Source organism: Propithecus coquereli, unplaced genomic scaffold (genome assembly GCF_000956105.1).
Source record: "Propithecus coquereli isolate 6110/MARCELLA unplaced genomic scaffold, Pcoq_1.0 Scaffold122, whole genome shotgun sequence".
NCBI lineage: Eukaryota > Metazoa > Chordata > Mammalia > Primates > Indriidae > Propithecus > Propithecus coquereli.
Genome location: NW_012136303.1, coordinates 1,838,928 through 1,857,986, shown reverse-complemented (window position 1 = coordinate 1,857,986; position 19,059 = coordinate 1,838,928). Strand labels below are relative to the sequence as shown.

The following is a 19,059-nucleotide window of genomic DNA, read 5'->3' as shown; positions in this document are numbered from 1 at the left end:
GGTTCAAGCGATCCTTCTGCCTCAGCCTCCCAAGTAGCTGGGACTACAGGCATGCGCCACCATGCCTGGCTAATTTTTTCTATGTATTTTTAGTTGTCCAGCCAATTTCTTTTTATTTTTAGTAGAGACGGGGTCTCGCTCTTGCTCAGGTTGGTCTCAAACTTCTAAGTTCAAACTATTCTCTCGCCTCAGCCTCCCAGAGTGCTAAGATTACAGGTGTGAGCCACTGCGCCTGGCCTAATCTAAATTTTCTATAATCATCTTGTATTACTTGTGTAATTTAAAAAAATGTTTTCAAGTGTTGCATTGTATTTTTTTAAAAAACCACAGCTTAAGTGTTACAAAACTGCATAAATCAGGGACTGAGCTTTATACTCTCCTTCAGGGCCTTACCTTTTATCGTAGTCAAAATGAAGAAAGCAATGAGGGTGTTGTTGATGGCGCAGGTAGACTTGGCAACACAAGACAAAATCGTGTAGGGATTTAAGAGATAGCTGGGGAAGAACACACATATATGGCATTAGTAATCCTGATCAATGGACCAGGGAGTCCTGGCCACCACAGCCAGGATGCTGAAGAGATTTACTAAAAGCATACTCAAAGGAAGGCAACTGATTAGAAATGAGTTCTCCCAGGTAAAAGAGAATAGAGTGGGGGTTGGGGCCAATGAGTAAAAGGTCTTGAACTTTTGCTGCCTATTCTGTGCTATGTGGTATATGGAAAACCATCATACTCGATCATCACAGAGATTCTGTAAACTAGCCATAACCTTATTCCAGATTTATAGATGAAGAAACAGAGTCAGTGGTTAAGTAACTTGCCCCAAATTTCATAAGCTAATAAATACATTCAAAATCAGGTCTTTCTGGCTCTAAAGCCAATGTTCTTTCTACTACTTTGACTTCAAAAATGATAAAATTCTACCAATTCCCCCAGAGCCAGATATCTTAGGAATGGCTACATTTGTCTCTGAAAACCAGGAACGTACATTTTCCTCAATCAGGTTCCTAAGCTCTGACATGGGCCACACCAATCCAACAGGTTAGAGCAGCTTAGATTTAGCCCTCTTGTTAGTCAAACAGTATTCACTGAACCGTACCCCAAGGTCAAAATAAATATCTACTGAAATCAACAAGCCAGTTGCCATAGAACTTCAAAGACATCTTGACCTTCCATGGGGAAGAGTTTAACTGAAACGCCTAGTCTTTTCCAGAGGCAGAAAGGAATGGACTGAGAAAATGAATTTGAAATGATTTTGAGCAGGGGAACCTTAAATAGTCATAATGAATTATTATTTTTATTTCTATCCTGCTTCCACAAAGGATTTGAAGCAGCTAAAATAAGAACAGATAATAAAAATAATAGCAAGGTAAAAATAGAAATAAAGAGTCAAGATCAGGAAAAACATAAATAAAAGGAGAAAGTAAAAGCAAGGGAAAGAAGACCAAATGAGTCTTCTATAGCATTGTAATAATTGGCTACAAATCTGAGTTTCCTGGCAGACAAAGTGAAAAGGTAGACCACTTACATAATTCTGATTATCAGATAGAAAGAAACATACCAGTGTCTCAGGAAGAGATTATAATTATTATTCACAAATAAAGACCTTAAATCCAATACCTCCCAGGACCGTAAGATTAGCAGTTCTAAAGCCAAAGGCCTAGAAATTGCTGGTGTTTTTTCCAGCAATTACAGATAGGCCTATTACACAATCTTTAAAGAAACAGCTGCTGCTATTACAAAACTATCCCCAGGACACATATGAGTCCATAAGGGATTCATAATGTTGTTAAACCTCTGGTTCTATTAAGGTAGTTCCCACTAATATTTCTGAAATACATAGATGTGAACTGATACCCCAAAACTGTTTGGTGGGAAGAAAAATAAAAGCCATTTCTAAATAGCAGGTGATGTTCAAGAAACAGCTGCACAGACACCTGTGTAAAACACTGAATAGAAAATTCACACTTAGAGGGTTGAATAAAACAGTCTCATAAAGCCCCTTCTAATTGTGAAGCTCTAAGGGCATGTTTTTCCATAAGGAAAACTGTTTACTCCGTATCTTGTCTGTCTTGTTTACTGTGCATCCCTAGAAACTAGTATATTATTAATATTCAATGACTATTAGGTGATTAAATAATTATTCACATTTGCCTAGCTCAGAGATACAAATGGGAATAACCTGAAAGAGTTAAATTTAAGGGCAGCATTAAGCCTCATAAAACCTCAGTAAGTTCCACTCTGCCACGTAGGTCACCCAGCTGGAATGGATCTGTTTCCCACTTTAGTTTTCTGAACAACAGGGGACTACACCGTACATGAAACATAGAGCTGCTCAACACAACAGCCACATAAAGACCAGACTTTTATTCAATCCGTATATCACAACTTAAGAACTTTTTCTTTAGAAACACTGGTTACAAGTAGGCTGGAACCCAGATCAGCATAAAGTCAAAAAGCATTTGTGAAGGGTCTGATTGTGCACATCCCTGTGTGAGTCTTTGTCCCAACAGAGACAGAATGGCTCTGTCTCTTTTGCTGGCCAGAACAACAGAACCCAGTTGTGCAACAGAACTACGGCAAACACTTGATGACTAAGACCGCAAATCTCCAAAAATACCACAAACGACATGGGAAAGTCTCATCAGATTTTCCTTGCGTTTGCTGGCACTGAGCCCTGTTTTGTCAGGGAATACTTACAATAGGGCCACTTTCAGAGGGATGTAACGCATTTCCATAGGGGTTCGGATGAGTTCGGCCACATCTGGAGCATACTGGTCCAGTTCTAGGAGGAGTTTCTGCTTTTTAAACTGGAGGGGGAAAAAAGACAAAGCACATGAAACAAATTACTTCTTGTCACTTTTAGGATAAAGACAAAAGCCCTTCCCTTTCTGGTCTGGCCCTACCTCTCCAGGCTCAACTCACACTCACTCCCCGACCTTCCCTTGCTGAGTCCCAGCACCACGAACATGCCATGCCGCTCCTGCTCCCAGGCCTTTGCAATTGACCTGGAACAATTTCTTCTTCTCTCTTTCCCTAGTTGATTCCCACACAGTCTTTAGATCTCAGTAAAATTATCACTTCCTCAGAAAGTCACACTCCTCCTCATCATTCTCCCACCATGTAAAATCCCCCGATTATAAACATTCTTTCATAACACTGCTCAGTTATAACTTTTTCACTTATTTATGTGAGTGACTAAATGTGTCTCCCTCACTAGACTACAAGTTCCATAACGGCAGGGACCGTGTCTGTTCGCTTACCATGCATGCAAAACACTTGGCACAGTGGGCAAACAATATCTGTTGAAAGGCTGCATGAACGACCAAGTGGCAAAGCAAAGTTCTTAGTCATCTTAAAGAGTTATGGTCAGTGGCCTAAGGATTCCAAAGTTCCATCAGCAAAGAAGTATTTTCAAGCAAAGTGGAACAATCTCAAATGTCACAGTATCTTGCGTTTTCTTCCTCACTCTCTTGTTTCAAGTATTTTACTTCCATAGAGGAGGTGTAGAATGGCCATGATGAAGAAAAGGAAAAGAGTTGGGTGTGGCTGGGCAGCTGACAGTTGAAAGGGAGTGGGACGGGGGTGGGAAGCTCTTGACTTCCCCTGGTGTGTCCCAACAAGTTCATGGGTGTGTTCCAGAATGAAAAAGAGGTAGTCAACCTTATAAGCAAACATGGATCAGAATACAGATGGAAAAGCCTCTGAACCCAAAATTGGTAACCCTGCTGATTTAATGATCAGAGAATCTTATTTAGACAGTATAACAGCTGCAACCTATTAGAAAAGTGTTTCAGAGGACCCAAAGCAGCAAGTGCTTAATTATCTGTGCATGATTAAAGACTTAATGATAAAAAAGCAGATCACAATAGAATGTATACTTTATGTACACTTACATAAAGTTAAAAGCATGGAAAATAATAATATATGTTATTCAAGGATATTTGTAAATGTAGTAAAAGTCAAGGCCACGTGTGTGGGAATGATAATCACTAAATTCAGAACAGCAGTTACAGGTAGGAGGGAGAAGAGGGAGATGAAAGTATCAGAAACAATTGCTAGGTGTAGTTTTTTCCAAGCTGAAAATAGGTTGACAAGCATGTATTATTCTTTATTTTTGCATATCTTAAGTATTTCAGAATTTAAACATTTTTTAAATTAAAAAATTTTAGAAGAGTATCTTTCAGTTCAAAAGAAAATCAAGCGGTCATCACAGGAATACAGGTAACACCAGATTTCTTGCATAGGTTTAGGACTTAATCTGAAAACCTAAAACAAACTTCAAAAACCTCCCTTTGATTATCTCAATTCTTCTCCCAGTTGGCAAAGTCCAAGTGGTGAGAATTATCATCAATAAGATTTATGGTGCCATTCACAGCTGGGGTTGTTTAATTAAAAGAACAAAATATAAACTAAGGTGCTTTTATCAGAGGGAAGGGGGCTGGCTCAGCAATCAAAGTGCTTAGAGAGGACAGCTGCAGCAGTGGTAGCAGGAAGGAGGCCCCACTAGCTAAGAGTTCTGGAGTTATGCAGCAAATAGAAGGCCGCCTGGAGGGAGTGAGAGCCACAAAGGAAGCTATTAAAAGGAAACAGGAGTTCATCCAGGGGCAGCCAGAGAGACAGGTGGGAATGCAGACCGTTCTCGAGACGGGAAGCCAGCCAGCGGGGCTGCATTGAGAGATGGAGGCAACTACCAGATCCTGGGCAAAGGTGACACTGCGCTAGCCACAGAAGATAAGCACTTCCTTGTAACCACAATCTCAAATACTTTAAAACAGAAAGACCTTCTGAAAGGAGTCTCCAGGAGAGAAGGAAGGGCAGTCAGGTCAGCAGTCCCCACATTCTCTGCTGCCTCTTTTTGTCTCCTCGATCTTACCAGCACAGCCACCATTATGGCTCATCTCATAGGCCCTATATCAGCTCCTCTAAGCATAGACAAAAGCCCTTTTAAAAACTTTCATTGCATCCAGCAAGAGACAGGAAAGTGGCTAAAAATGTGAGGAAATTTTTAAAAATTACACACGTGTGCAAACACACACATACCCCCTTTAAGAAAATATAAGTATAAAAATAAATGAGATTAGGAAATACAATTTAAAATCAAAAATAAGTATTTCTAGATATATTCAGTAGTCTTGACAATGATGAGATTTAAAGCAATCACAGGAGAGGTTAAAAATGACCTGAAGGGTGGTTTTCTAGGTGTCTTACCTTTGTGATCATTGATCAACTTGTAGACAAGATGGTGTGTTTTTCCATATGTATATTCCAATAGAAATTTCTGAATTGAAAAAACATTTCCAGGGTGGAGTCTTCCTTTCCTTCTTGTCACTTCCCTATAAGGCCCTTTCCTTGTCCCTTGGAAGATTTGGTTTTGCAAAGACGAAATTCCCCTGCTTCATACAAAGGGCTTTTGCTAATCATTGAAGCTGTATCTACACCCATCTGTATTCCCAAAAACTACGGTGGTGGTGGAGGAAACACTCCACCTCCAGCCCTCTCCAAGTGTTAGCCTCAGCATGTTCCAAATTCAGGAGCCTATCCTCGAAATTTACAACCCTCTAATCACATTAAGAGGATACAGGTTTTTATCACTCAACTATCAAACCACCTGCAGCTCTCTTAACATGAACTCTGAGTTCCAAATAAGAAGCACCATCTCAACAAAAGACAGATTACACTAACATTGCTTTTGTCAAGTGAGGTAGATGTAAAATGTTACGATAACCAAGTGGTCACATTCAACCAGCATTCGTAGTCCACAAGCTAACAGCTGGAGATGGGGTGGGAGTGGGGTCCCTCTCTGCGCCATAGTGTTCCACGACACATTTGGGTGTAGACAGAGTTTTATTACCAGGGATAAAAAGTCTCAAATCCCAGCAAGATTAAAATACTTCCAGACTGTAGGATATGGACCCTTCTGACAAAATGGAGAAGATTCAGAGGAAAACATGCTGATATTCTATCTAAATCAACAGTAGTACGTTAGTGTCATCAAAATCCACCATTGAGAAAGAGTAAATTTTCAACATAGCATAAATAAAACTCCTATTCTGACCAAGAAATCCAATGCTCTAATAGTCTGAACTCCGAAGATAGAGAAACAAAAATATTCCACATTTTGATTCAGTCTTGGTGCACTAAAAAACGGTATTGACAACAACTCATTTGGTTTTCTCTCTCCCTCTTTAAATCACACAAAGAAAAACATCTATATATGTTTCCATATAAACTTAGAATTAACAAATGAATTAAAATTATTGGTGCTCTAAATTAAAGGTATCTCTCCTATTGACACTGAAGCCTTACTTTGTTAGGAAACTAACTAAAACCTAGTTTCATTGCTTCTCCATAAGCCCCCCCACCCCAGATTAAAAACTGTTTTAACTGGGGGGTGTGAGAGGTGTTTTTATGATGGTCGAACAACAACAAAAAAAGGAATACATGTGATGTTAGCATCTCTAATTGACTTTCATTAAAACACATTTCAGTTTTACATTTTGCTTTTTGTTTTGTTTTCAGTTTTACGTTTTGGTTGAAAAGATCTGATTGTGTTCTTAAATGAAAGCTACCAATCCGCCCTTAGACATTCGTATTTATATCATATATATCACATATCTATCTCATGTATATGCACACACACACGGATTTATTTTTTCCCCAGTGTTTTATATTGAAAAATTTGAAACCACAAAAAAGTTGAAAGAATAATGCAGTAAACACCTAGATCCATCAATTGTTAACATTTTGCGACATCTGCTTTATGTCTACACACACACACGTGCACACAAATTTTTTGCCAGACCACTTGAAAGTAAACTGCAGATATCGTAACACTTCATCCCTAAATATTTTAGCACATATTAATATAACTTCAAACAAAGACTATCTACATACATAACCTATCTTGGAGAAGAAAATAACCACTGCTGCCTTATCTCTGAACTCCAGAGCATATGAAATCTCATGCCCAATTATTTCATCTGTAGCCCTCAAGGGAATCCTGTTAAATTATTTCACTTCAGCCCCTAAAATTTTCAAATTATACTCTATTAGTTTAACATGTACATACCCTAGCCTTAGTGATACTAAGTCTCTAAAACGTAGTTCTTAATCTTTTAGGGTCAAAGACTCTTTGAGTACCAGTAACAGCTATGAAATCTTGGAAAAAATGACATAGTCACAAACACATTCAATTTTCATACCATTTCAAGGGTCTTATAGACCCATTAAGCCTATAAATGGACCCCAAGTTAAGAACCTTCAGTCTAGACATTTAAAAAATCTCTCTGAGGTCTAAAATTCTAGAATTCACCAGCTTCATTTGTTACTGACGACCAGTGACACAGAAAGGCAGACTGCTATTTCTGGTTCTATTACTTGGTAACAAAAGCGAAAATGAACCACAAACAGATGCCAATGAGATTCAGCCTTATCTCACCCCAACCTAAATCCTCTCAGAGACTCCCAGCCAATCAAGGAGGACTTTAGCCAATTTTTTTTTTTTTACAACTACATGAATAAGTACACATGGTTAATCTGTTAATTCTCTCAGAACCCTGGAATAGGAGAATAGTCCCACTATGCAATTCCCCTTGGCTATTACATATGGATTACGACTAAAGTTTGCATCAGGCCTTTAATACCAGCCAAATTTTCCAGTTAACATTACTTTCTGCGCCAGCCGTGGTGGCTCACGCCTGTAATCCTAGCACTCTGGGAGGCCAAGGCGGGAGGATGGCTTGAGCTCAAGAGTTTGAGACCAGCCTGAGCAAGAGTGAGACCCCCATCTCTACTATAAATAGAAAGAAATTAGCCAAACAACTAAAAATAGAAAAAATTAGTCGGGCATGGTGGCACATGCCTCTAGTCCCAGCTACCAGAGGCTGAGGCAGGAAGATCGCTTGAGCCCAGGAGTTTGAGGTTGCTGTGAGCTAGGCTGACACCATGGCACTCTATCCCAAGCAACAGAGTGAGACTCTGTCTCAAAAAAACACAAACAAACAAAAAAAAGATTACTTTCTGCAGGGAAAGAGAAACAGCATTGGGAATCTAATTTTACCTCAGATAGGCCTGATATGGTGAGTTAAAAGCTTTATTCATTTTGAAAAGAAAAACTGGTGAAAGGAATGGAAGATTTTTAAGGGTCCTCATTAATATAACAGTTGTTCAACTCTACTCCAGAAAGTCTGAACTTGCACAGGTGTGTGGATATTAATAGTTATTAGTAAACTACACAGAGTAAGCTGACCTTTCTGTATCTATTAGTAAACTGTCTTATGAGTTTGAGTTTGGTCATTCCAGGGCTCGCTGAAGAGACCAGAAGTTTCACCCCCACATCTTAGCATTTTAAAGCAGTTGGATCCTTGAATACAAGACCTTTGATTCTTTGTAATAACAAAGACCAGCAGGTTACCAAATTCTACCAGCTGTGTCCCACCTACCAACTACTTACCACAACTTTATTGAAGTCCTGGATTGCAAAATACAGGGCAATAGCAGTGAGTGCATCAGTTACCTGTCAAGAGAAAGAGAAATAATAGGAAATAGAACCCAATTAGTGTAAGAGTAATGGAATGCTGTGGGGGCCTAGAGTTTTGAGATGGTGGTGGATCACCCAGTACTGAACTCTTACAGTCAGGCAGAAGTCCAGCCCTCACTTCGACTCCCAAAGATAAGGCCCATTCAGGGGGTCTGATTGGAAAACCCTGAGGATCAGAAGCCCATCTAGGCTCACTCCAGTTTGGTATCCCACATTTGCTCTAGAATTGCAAGCTACTTACATTTGCTGTAAATGGGAATAATACCCAATGCTGTGCAGGCCTGATGAATGCCAAGTGCATATAGTAAGTCCTCAATATACAGCAGCCATTATAATTACTAAGGGAGACCTCAGTGGACTTCCTAGGTATTTCTTGACCCAAATTTTCAACCCTAGACAAGTGTTTCAAATTGCTATACTCTCAAAACACAGGTCTATCGTCTCAATTTTGAAGGTTTTTGCCCCCTGAAAGTCTCATCAGTCCTGTGTCCTCTTCCATAATGACTCACAGAATCTCTTAGCAGAATGCTTAGAAAATTCAGGATGCCTTCCACACCAGCACCACAATTAAAGCCAATCATAGAATCTTGGAGCTAGAAAATTCAAGACTATATAGTCCAGAAACCAAATTCTAAAAAGAATAAAGAATTGAAACTGCTCAGACATCAGAGACTATTCCTCACACTTCCATAATACTGCCACAGTTCCATGAATTCAAATTAAAGACATAAGTTTTTACTTTTATTTTCTAAAAGACTCCTGAGTTCCTAAGACAGATTTTTTTGTTAAAAACAAGAAAACAACAGGTCAGCATGGTGGTATGTGCCTGTAGTCTCAGCTACTCGGGAGGCTGAGGCAGGAGGGTTGCTTAAGCCCAAGAGTTCAAAGCCAGCTTGGGCAACATAGCAAGACCCACCCATATCAAAAAAGAAAAAAAAAAGACAACTAAAATTTAAAAATAGATACATATTGATTTTATGTGGAAAGTTACTTACCATAAATACCAATTCAGCATAGTCAATTAGGAAATGAAAGAGGTATATTATTAATGGAGTCTGCAGGAGAAAAACAAACACACAAAATAATTAAGTTAAATCTTACTATTATTAGTTTCCAGAGTAGGAGATAGGGGGAAAACTATTCTATCAGCAAAAATCTTTTTCTTTCCTAGAAAACTATTCTGTGCCCCTTGGCCAGTGTGTATATGAGGGAGAATTATTTAGTATCACTGGATCATTTTGTGCCACTAGGATTGTACAATTAAGGGAAAGAACAAAATCTGACACATTATGTATCTTTTGAAAGAACTGTTAACACACTAAAGGTATGAAGTAAATTTTGGTTCTAAGACATATATAATAGCCAAGAGGAATTCCATAGTGGACCAAGATTGCTGAACTCATAAAATGAACTGGGAAATGTTTTCCTTTCTTCTGTTCTCTGATAAGCTTATTTCCTCCTCAAAGATTTGGGAATATTCTCTTGCTGTGAAGCCATCTTGGCCTGGGTTTTCTTTGAGAGAAGATTTTAAATTACAGATTCAATTTCTTTCATAGATAAAACACTATTCAGATTTGCTGTTTTTTTCTTAGTTTTGATAAGTCGTCTTTTTCTAGGAATCTGTCCATTGCATCTAAATTTTCAAGCTTATTGACATAAAGTTGTTTAGAATACTTTCTTTTTTATTATATAAAGCAATAAATTTTCCTGAGTGTGGCTTTAGCTGCATCACACAAGTTTTGATATGTTGTTTTTTCAATATCAGTCAATTGAAAATATATTCTAATTTCCACTGAAATTTCTTCTTTAATTGAGACTACTTTAAAAATGTACAATGTTTATAGCACTCTGGAAGGCAGAGGCAGGAGGATCACTTGAGCTCAGGAGTTTGAGACCAGCCTGAGCAACAGTGAGACCCCATCTCTACTAAAAATAGAAAAAATTAGCCAGGTATGGTGGGGTGAGCCTGTAGTCCCAGCTACTCGAGAGGCTGAGGCAGGAGGATCGCTTGAGCCCAGGAGTTTGAGGTTGTAGTGAGTATGATGATACCACTGCACTCTAGCCAGGGCAACAGAGTAAGGCCTTGTCTCAAAAAAAAAGTACAATGTTTAATTTCCAAATATTTGAAAGTTTTCTTTGTTTATACACATATGTATTTATATATTTTGTTTGTTTTTTTGGTTTTTTTTAGAGACAGGACATTGCTCTGTTGCCCAGGCTGGGACATAGTGACGTGATCATAGCTCCCTGTAACCTATAATCCCCGGGCTCAAGGGATCCTGCCACCTCAACCTCCCAAGTTGCTAGGACTACAATGTGCAAGCTATACCTGGCTAATTTTTTAAAAAATATTTTTTAGAAAATGGGTCTCCCTATGTTGCTCAGGCTGGTCTCAAACTCTCAGCCTCAAGTAATCCTTCTCCCTCAGCCTCCCAAAACGCTGGGATTATAGGTGTGAGTCACCATACCCGGCCTCTTTTTATTATATGTTTTTATAATTGGTTTCTATCTTAATTCTACTATGGTCAAAGAAAATACACTATATGATTTCAATCATTTAAAATGTGTTGTGACTTACTTATCATCTATCATATGGTCAATTTTGGTAAGTGCTCCATGTACATTTGAAAATAATGTGCATACTAACATTTATGAGTACATCATTCTATATATGACATTTAGGTTGAATTTACTAATGATTTGCTCAAATCTTCTCTATCATATTGATTTTTTTGGTCTGTTTGTTCTATCACTGAGAAAGGTATGTTAAAAATCTTCCACTATGACTGTGGATTTATCTATTTCTTCTTTTGTTATGTCATTTTTGCACTATATATTTTGAAGCTATGCAGTTAGATGTTGTTCTATGTACAAATACTGTATCTTCTGGGTAAAGTGATGTTTTATCATTATAAAATAATCTTCACCTCTAATAAGGTTTCTTGCCTTAAAGTCTTCTTTATGTGATATTAGTATAGCTACATCAACCCCTTTGGGCTAATGTTTGCATAATATAGTTTTTTCTATCTTTTCACTTTCTACCTTTCTGTGTACTTCTATGCAAGATGTATATGTTTCTTAAAAGCAATACATAATTATTTTTTTCTAACCCAATCTAAGACAACCGAAATACAATTACTGATATATTTATATTTAAGTTTACTATCTTACTATTTTATTTCCCCTTTGTTCCATTTTTTCTCCTTTCTTGCTTTCTTCTGCATTATTTTTATTATTCCAGTTTCCCCTCAATTAACTTGTTGGTTATACATTTAGTCACTATGCTTTTAGTGGTTAACCTCCAGATTACATTACATACATCCTTGACTTTAATTAGAGTATAATATAAACAGTTATTTTTACCACTTCCTAGACAATATAAAGATCTCTGAGGCTGGGTGTAGTGGCTCACGCCTGTAATCCTAGCACTCTGGGAGGCTGAGGAGAGAGGATCACTTGAGCTCAGGTGTTCAAGACCAGCCTGAGCAAGAGCAAGACCCCATCTCTACTAAAAAAATAGAAAAATTAGCTGGGAATGGTGGTGCACACCTGTAGTCCCAGCTAGTCAGGAGGCTGAGACAGGAGGATCGCTTGAGCCCAGGAGTTTGAGGTTGCAGTGAACTACAGTGATGCCAGTGCACTCTACATGGAGCAACAGGGTGAGACTCTGTCTCAAAAAAAAAAAAAAATCTTTGAATATTTTAACTCCATATAACTTGCCCTAGACTTTTCTGTTATTGTTATAATTTCAATTCTACATATATTTTAAATCCACAAGACATTATTATTTCATGCAATCAATACTCATGTGGATTTACCCATATATTTACTTTTCCACTGTTATTTATTCCTTGCTACATTCCATGATGTTATTGCGGATAATAATTGTTTGGCCTTTTTGTATTTTTTTATAATGCAGGTCTGCTGGCAACACATTCTATCAATTTTTATTTACTTGGAAACGTTTTATACTTTGCCTTTATTTCTTTTTTTTCTTTTTTCTTTTTTTTTTTTTGTGAGACAAGTAGTATGTTGCCCAGGCTGGTCTCGAACCCCCGGGCTCAAGCAATGCTCAGGCCCCAGCCTCTGGAGTAACGAGTACTAGAGGCATGAGCCACCGTGCCTGGCTTTGCCTTCATTTCTGTTTTTTCTTTCACTCTCTTTTTTGTATTTTTTTCTGTAGACCTTCTCTGTGGTCATGCCTTCATTTCTGAAAAATATTTTCCCTTAGTATAGAATTCTATATTGGCAGATGTTTTCTTTCAGTACTATAAAGATAACTTTAACTGTCTTTGGGATCCACCATTTCTGTTGAGAAGTTAGTTTCCATCTTACTGTTCTTTAAAGATAATTACCCCCCTTTGGCTGTTTTTAATCTTTTTCTTTGGTTTTGAGCAGTTTTATTTTGAATTTATGTGCAAAATTGTTTATGTCTTTCTTTGAATTTATCCTGCTTGGGTTTATAGAGCTTCTTGAATTAAAATCTTTAGTAAATTTTGAAAAAGTTCTCAACTACTAATCTCTTCAAAATACTGGTTCTGCCTCATTCTGTCTTTTCTCCCATTCTGAAATTCCACTGGTACATATATGTCAGACCTTCTACCATGTCATATAGATCTCTTACGGTTTTTTCTGTGTTTTCTCTTCAAGCTCCAGTCTAGGTATTTTCTACAAATCTTACCTTCTCTTTAGCTTTGTGTAATCTGCTAAATTCATCTGCATTCTTAATTTATTATGTTTTCCAGTTCTAGAATTTCCATTTGATTCATTTTTATATATTCTAGTTCTCTCGTGAAATTCTCTATCTTTTCATCTATTTTTTGAGCTTTTTTTTAGGCTATTCAAGTGAATATTATTTGAACATATCAATCACTTTTTTTTTTAAGAGACAGGATCTTAATACATTGCCGAGGCTGGTCTCAAACTCTTGGCCTCAACTGATCTTCCTGCCTCAGCCTCCTGAGTAGCTGGAATTACAGGTGTGTGCCACAACTGGGTAACATATTAATCATTGATCACAGTTATTTTAAAGTCCAAGTTTGATAACTCCAATATATAAATGACCTGTGAATCTGTTTATTGCTTTTTTTCTGTCTTACTATGCTTGGTAATTTTTGACTGAATGATGGACATTTTGTATGAAAAATTGTAGAGGCTCTGGATGAGGCTATTCTCTTCCAGAAAAGATTTCTTTAAGCTTCTAGCAAGCAATTAGAATAATAACAATATCACTTTAATTAGGGATTGAGCTAATTAGAAGCTGGGTTCAGTCTTTGTAAGACTGGCCTGTACCTGGTGTACCCTTACTCCTAGAGTACAGTCTTTAGAGGTCCCAATTGAAAGCCAAGTCCTTTACCACCTTGGTTGGTCCTGCACTCAGATTTTTATTTCCCCAGCCCCCTTACACTGCTGGTAGGTCTGCTTAGCTCCTTAGCCTCTTACCAGCCAATTTCTGTTCTGTTTCTCTGCCTCTCTGCCTCTCAGACTGTTGGTCTCACTTTCCTCTCTGGGAACTTGGCCCCTTGAGTCTTGGCTATCTTGGTATTTCTCAATGCCTTCAAACAGATTTTTTTTTAAATTCATCTTGTTTTTCCAGTTGTTCTTGGCAGGAAGGTTGGTCTGCTACTATAAGCCAGTTCACCAACCCAACAGAACCAGAAGGGAAGTGCATAACTTGCTTTTAGTGAGCCCATGTTGGTGACTCGGGAGCACCTCCTTCCAACCCCAACCACATGCACAATGTGTCCTATAATAAAGGTCACTGACAGGCTTTTTAGTGAGAACAAGTTAGCATGGTAGAAAGAACGAAGGGTTCAGGGCCAGACTCAGGTTTAAAACCAGGTTCCACCTATGCAGCTTTGGGCATGTTGTTTTCCCTTCTGAGCCTTAGTTTCCTCAACTGTAAAGTGGGAATAGGAACCGATTTCACAGGGGCCTTGGAAAGATTAGGTGAGGTAATGTGTACAAAGGACTAGTACAGTGCCTAGCGTACAGTAAACCTCAATATGTTAGCTGCCCGATACCAATTTTTTACCTCTGCAGAGGCTTCAACTTTGCCTTTCAAAGTTCTGAAAGGATTACAACTATCTACTAATGAATTCTTTTTTTCATGTATCCTTGTTTGTAAGAAGTAGTAACATGATATTTATATTACCAATAGCCTCCTTTCAAAGTGTTTTGATGCTTCAGATAGTTTAGAATGGTTCTAAACAAGTCTCAGAAATAATGTAACAAATAGTTCTTACAAAGCCCATCTGCAAATGGGTTGGTTTCCATAATGAACTAACATATACACAATAGTTAGTTTAATTGTACAACATATTATTATAGAGAAGCATATGCTAATGTAATTTGTCTTTAGCCTACATCCATTTTTTTTTTTTTTTTTTGAGACAGAGTCTCACTGTGTTGCCCGGGGTAGAGTGCCGTGGCGTCATCCTAGCTCACAGCAACCTCAGACTCCTAGGCTCAAGCGATCCTCTTGCCTCAGCCTCCCGAGTAGCTGGGACTATAGGCATGCACCACCATGCCCAGCTAATTTTTTTTTCTATATATTTTTAGTTGTCCAATTAATTTCTTTCTATTTTTAGTAGAGACGGGGTCTCGCTCTTGCTCAGGCTGGTTTCGAACTCCTGAGCTCAAACAATCCGCCCGCCTCGGCCTCCCAGAGAGCTAGGATTACAGGCGTGAGCCACCGCGCCCGGCCAAGCCTACATCCATTTGAGTGACCATTCCCACTTGGGGTAGGGTATGAGTGAATAAACTCACAATTTTACTATCACTACTTGGCTAAACACAGAAAACAGAAATGTCTGTTGAAGGCAATCAAAATCTAATCCGTGTTTGCTAAATTCCTTTCTTCTCTCCTGTGCAGATTTTTCTTCTCCACTTTCATATGTTCTAACCTTTCCCTAAGAACTAGATGATAAAATCTGCTGAAGATTAAGAAAGAAACAATAAGGCAAAGCCATGATAAACTTTCTCTTCAAAAATGTTCTTTTCATTTGGTGTGACTTCATTTTATTTCTTTATCTTTAATGACCTAGAGAAACTGTATTAAAATATAGGTAGCTCTTGATTTATGAGCACCCAGCTTATAAGCAAATTAACCCATATTCAGTAATGGGGAGCAAGGGACTCTGAGTTTGAAGTTGTCCCTGCTGTATTTGGGGGAAGCAACTATTCTTGCCCCTTCATTCAGAGTTCTTAAAGGTTAACAGTCCTAAAGGGGTTGTCTCATTCAGGTAGAATTAACATTCTTCTGGTAGCTGGAAATTACTATCCCATGCCTTCATTCCTCTTTACACACACACACACACACACACACACATACACACACACACACACACACACACACGATGAGGAATAAGAATGTGTTCTAGGTTCCTTCACTGTATCTAAGAACACATTTACTCAGAGAAACAAAATTTGAAATGATGGTTAAGTGGCTAGACATAGCTCTTCCAGTTATTCATTCAAAACTTCCCTCCCCTCTTCTCACTTTCAGCAGACAGCCTCATTTCTTATTTCACTGAGAAAAGAGAAGCAATTAAATGAGAACCACCTTATTTTCACACTACCCAGTCAACCAACTTCCTGTATCTATATCCATATTCTCTACCTTTCCCTTATTGACAATGGATGAGTTTCCTTTCTCCCTATCTAAAGCCAATCCTCCTCCTGTGAATGGGATCACATTCCTTCTGCCTCCTCAAGGACACTACGCATTCAAGTATCTTCTCTGTTTTACATAATCAGCTTCCCTATCCGGATACAGGATTATTTCCATCAGCAACCAAATATGCAGATTCTCATATTTTAAAAATCTTCACTGGACATCTCCCTCTAGCTACCACACCATTTCTTTGCCCTCTTTTTGAGTAAAACTCCTTAAAAAGGTTGCCTTTCCACTTGCTCTCCTCAGTGCACTTCAATCAATCTCTTATCCCCATACTCCACTGAAATTACTGTTGCCGAAGCCTCCAAAGATCTCAATTTGGAAAATCATTCATCAAGCTTCAGTCCAAATTTTCCCAACCTTGCAATGGCATTTGATGTAGTTTTTATTCTCTCCTTGAAGCACTTTCTTCACTTGGCTTCCATGCACTAGAGCCTCTTGATTTTCCTTTCTCTGCTTTATTTGCTAGCTCCTTTTCCCCTTTCCAGCCTCTATGTATTGGAGTGCCCCAGGTCTCAGTGCTGTACTCTTCTTTATCTACTTTCACTCCCTAAGTGTATTGGTTGTCTATTTTTGTGTTACACATTACCCCAAAACTCAACAGCTTAAAACAACAAACATTGGCCAAGCACTGTGGCTCAGGCCTGTAATCCCAGCACTTTGGGACATCGAGGTGGGAGGACTGCTTCAGGCCAGAGCAGCCTGGGCAACATAGCAAGACCGTGTCTCTACAAAAAATTTTTTAAAAATTAGCCAGGCATGGTGGCACGTGCCTGTAGTCCTAGCTACTCAGGAGGCTGAGGCAGGAGAATCGCTTGAGCCCTGGAGTTCAAGGTTGCAGTGAGCTATGATCCCTCCACTGCACTCCAGCCTGGACCACAGAGTGAGACACTGTCTCTAAAAAAAAAACAACAACAAGAAAAACAAAATTTTTTATCATCTCGGTCATCTCACAGTGTCTGAGAGTCAGGAATCCAGGAGTGGCTTCACTGGGTGCTTCTGGCTCAGGATTTCTCATGAGGTTGCAGTCTGAAGGGGCTTGAGTATTTGCTCCCAAGCACACTCACTTGGCTGTTGGTGGGAGGATTCAGCTCCTCATCACAGAGGCCTCCCCATAAGGCTGCTCATGACATGGCTTCCCCAGAGCAAATGATCCAAGAGAGTTTTTGAGATGGAAGCCACAGTGTCTTTTAAACCTAATCTAGAAAGTGACATACCATCACTTCTGCCATATTCTACTGGTCACACAGACCATCTGTGGTACAATGTGACAGGGGACTACACAAGTGTGAATACTGGGAGAAAATCTATTCTGCTTACTTTGAGTTTATCTTTTTCTTTTTCTTTCTTTCTTTCTTTCTTTTTTTTTTTTTGAGAAAGGGTCTCTTGCTCTGTTGCTCAGGCTAGCTCATTGCAACCTCAAACTCCTGGCCTCAAGCGATCCTCCTGCCTCAACCTCCCAACTAGCTTGGACCACAGGTGTGCACCACCACACCAGGCTAATTTTTGTATTTTTTGTAGAGACAGGGTCTTGCTCTTGCTCAGGCTGATTTTTCTTGTTTCTTAAGGTAGAAGTTGTGGTATTGATTTGAGATCTTTCTTCTTTTCCAATACAGGCATTATAAATTTCTCCCTAAGTACTGCTTTAGTGACATCCCACATATTTTGATAGGTTGCATTTTCATTTTCATTCATTTCAAAATACTTTCTACTTTCCCTACTGATTTCTTCTTTGATCCATGGATTATTTAGGAATATGTTACTTAGTTTCTAAATATTTGGGGATTCTCCAGATATCCTTCTGGTATTAATTTTTTTTTTTTTTAAGACTAGTCAAGTGCAGTAGTGAGGAGGGGGGTTAAGTAGTAGAACAAGGAGTTCAATCTGTAACTGACTGTGAACAATCAAGTGAGATAACTCACTACCTTCGGACCAGCCTAGTATTAATTTTTTATTTAATTCCACTGTGGTCAGAGAGTATACTTTGTATGACTTGAATCTTTTTCAATTTATTGACCCTTGTTTTATTGGGCCAGAATATGGTCTGTTTTGCAAATGTTATATGTACATTTGAAAAGAATATGTGTTTTGCTATTGTTGGATGTTCTATAAATGTCAGTTAGGTCAAGTTGGTTGATAGTGTTATTCAAGTCTTCTATTTCCTTGGTGATTTTGTTTGCTTATTCTATCAATCATTGAGAAAAGGATATTGAAATCTCTGACTATAATTGTGGATTTGTCTATTTTTCCGTGTATTTCTATCAGTCTTTATTTCATGTATTTCCAAGCTCTGTACCTAATAGTACATAAACATTTAGGATTATTATGACCTCTGATGAATTGACCCCTTTATCATTATGAAATGAACTTCTTTATCTCTGGTGATATTCTTTGCTCTGAAATCTATTTCTTTTTTACTAACTAATTGTCTGTTTCTCTCAGAAATATAAGCACCATGCAGCCAGAGACTGTGTCTTGTTTTGTATCCCAAGGACCTAGCAGAGTGACTGGCATTTGGTAGATACTTAACAAATCTTTACTAAAGGAAGGAGAGAAGAGAGGGAGGGATTGTAATACGTATGCAGATAGAGGTAGGCACTAGGTATAAGGAATGAAAAGGTGCCAGCACCTGTTTTGAAGAGCATATGGTAATGAGTAAAACAAATACAGAAGCTATTTCAAGAATGCAATATGAGGCCGGGCACGGTGGCTCACGCCTGTAATCCTAGCACTCTGGGAGGCCAAGGCAGGAGGATTGCTTGAACTCAGGAGTTCGAGACCAGCCTAAGCAAGAGTGAGACCCCCGTCTCTACTAAAAATAGAAAGATATTAGCTGGGC

At 38.6% G+C, this 19,059-nt stretch overlaps 1 protein-coding gene across 1 annotated transcript in view; it reads right to left on the bottom strand.

Annotated features, from left to right (window-relative positions):
• PIGU (phosphatidylinositol glycan anchor biosynthesis, class U) overlaps positions 1-19,059 on the bottom strand; it is a 103,447-nt gene that overhangs the window by 57,926 nt on the left and 26,462 nt on the right. The window contains exons 3-6 of the mRNA XM_012637720.1: positions 9,538-9,597; positions 8,456-8,518; positions 2,701-2,810; positions 394-494 (exon numbers count right to left, since the gene is read on the bottom strand). Coding sequence (XP_012493174.1) covers positions 394-494; positions 2,701-2,810; positions 8,456-8,518; positions 9,538-9,597 — 334 coding nt within the window. The remainder of the gene's footprint in view (positions 1-393; positions 495-2,700; positions 2,811-8,455; positions 8,519-9,537; positions 9,598-19,059) is intronic.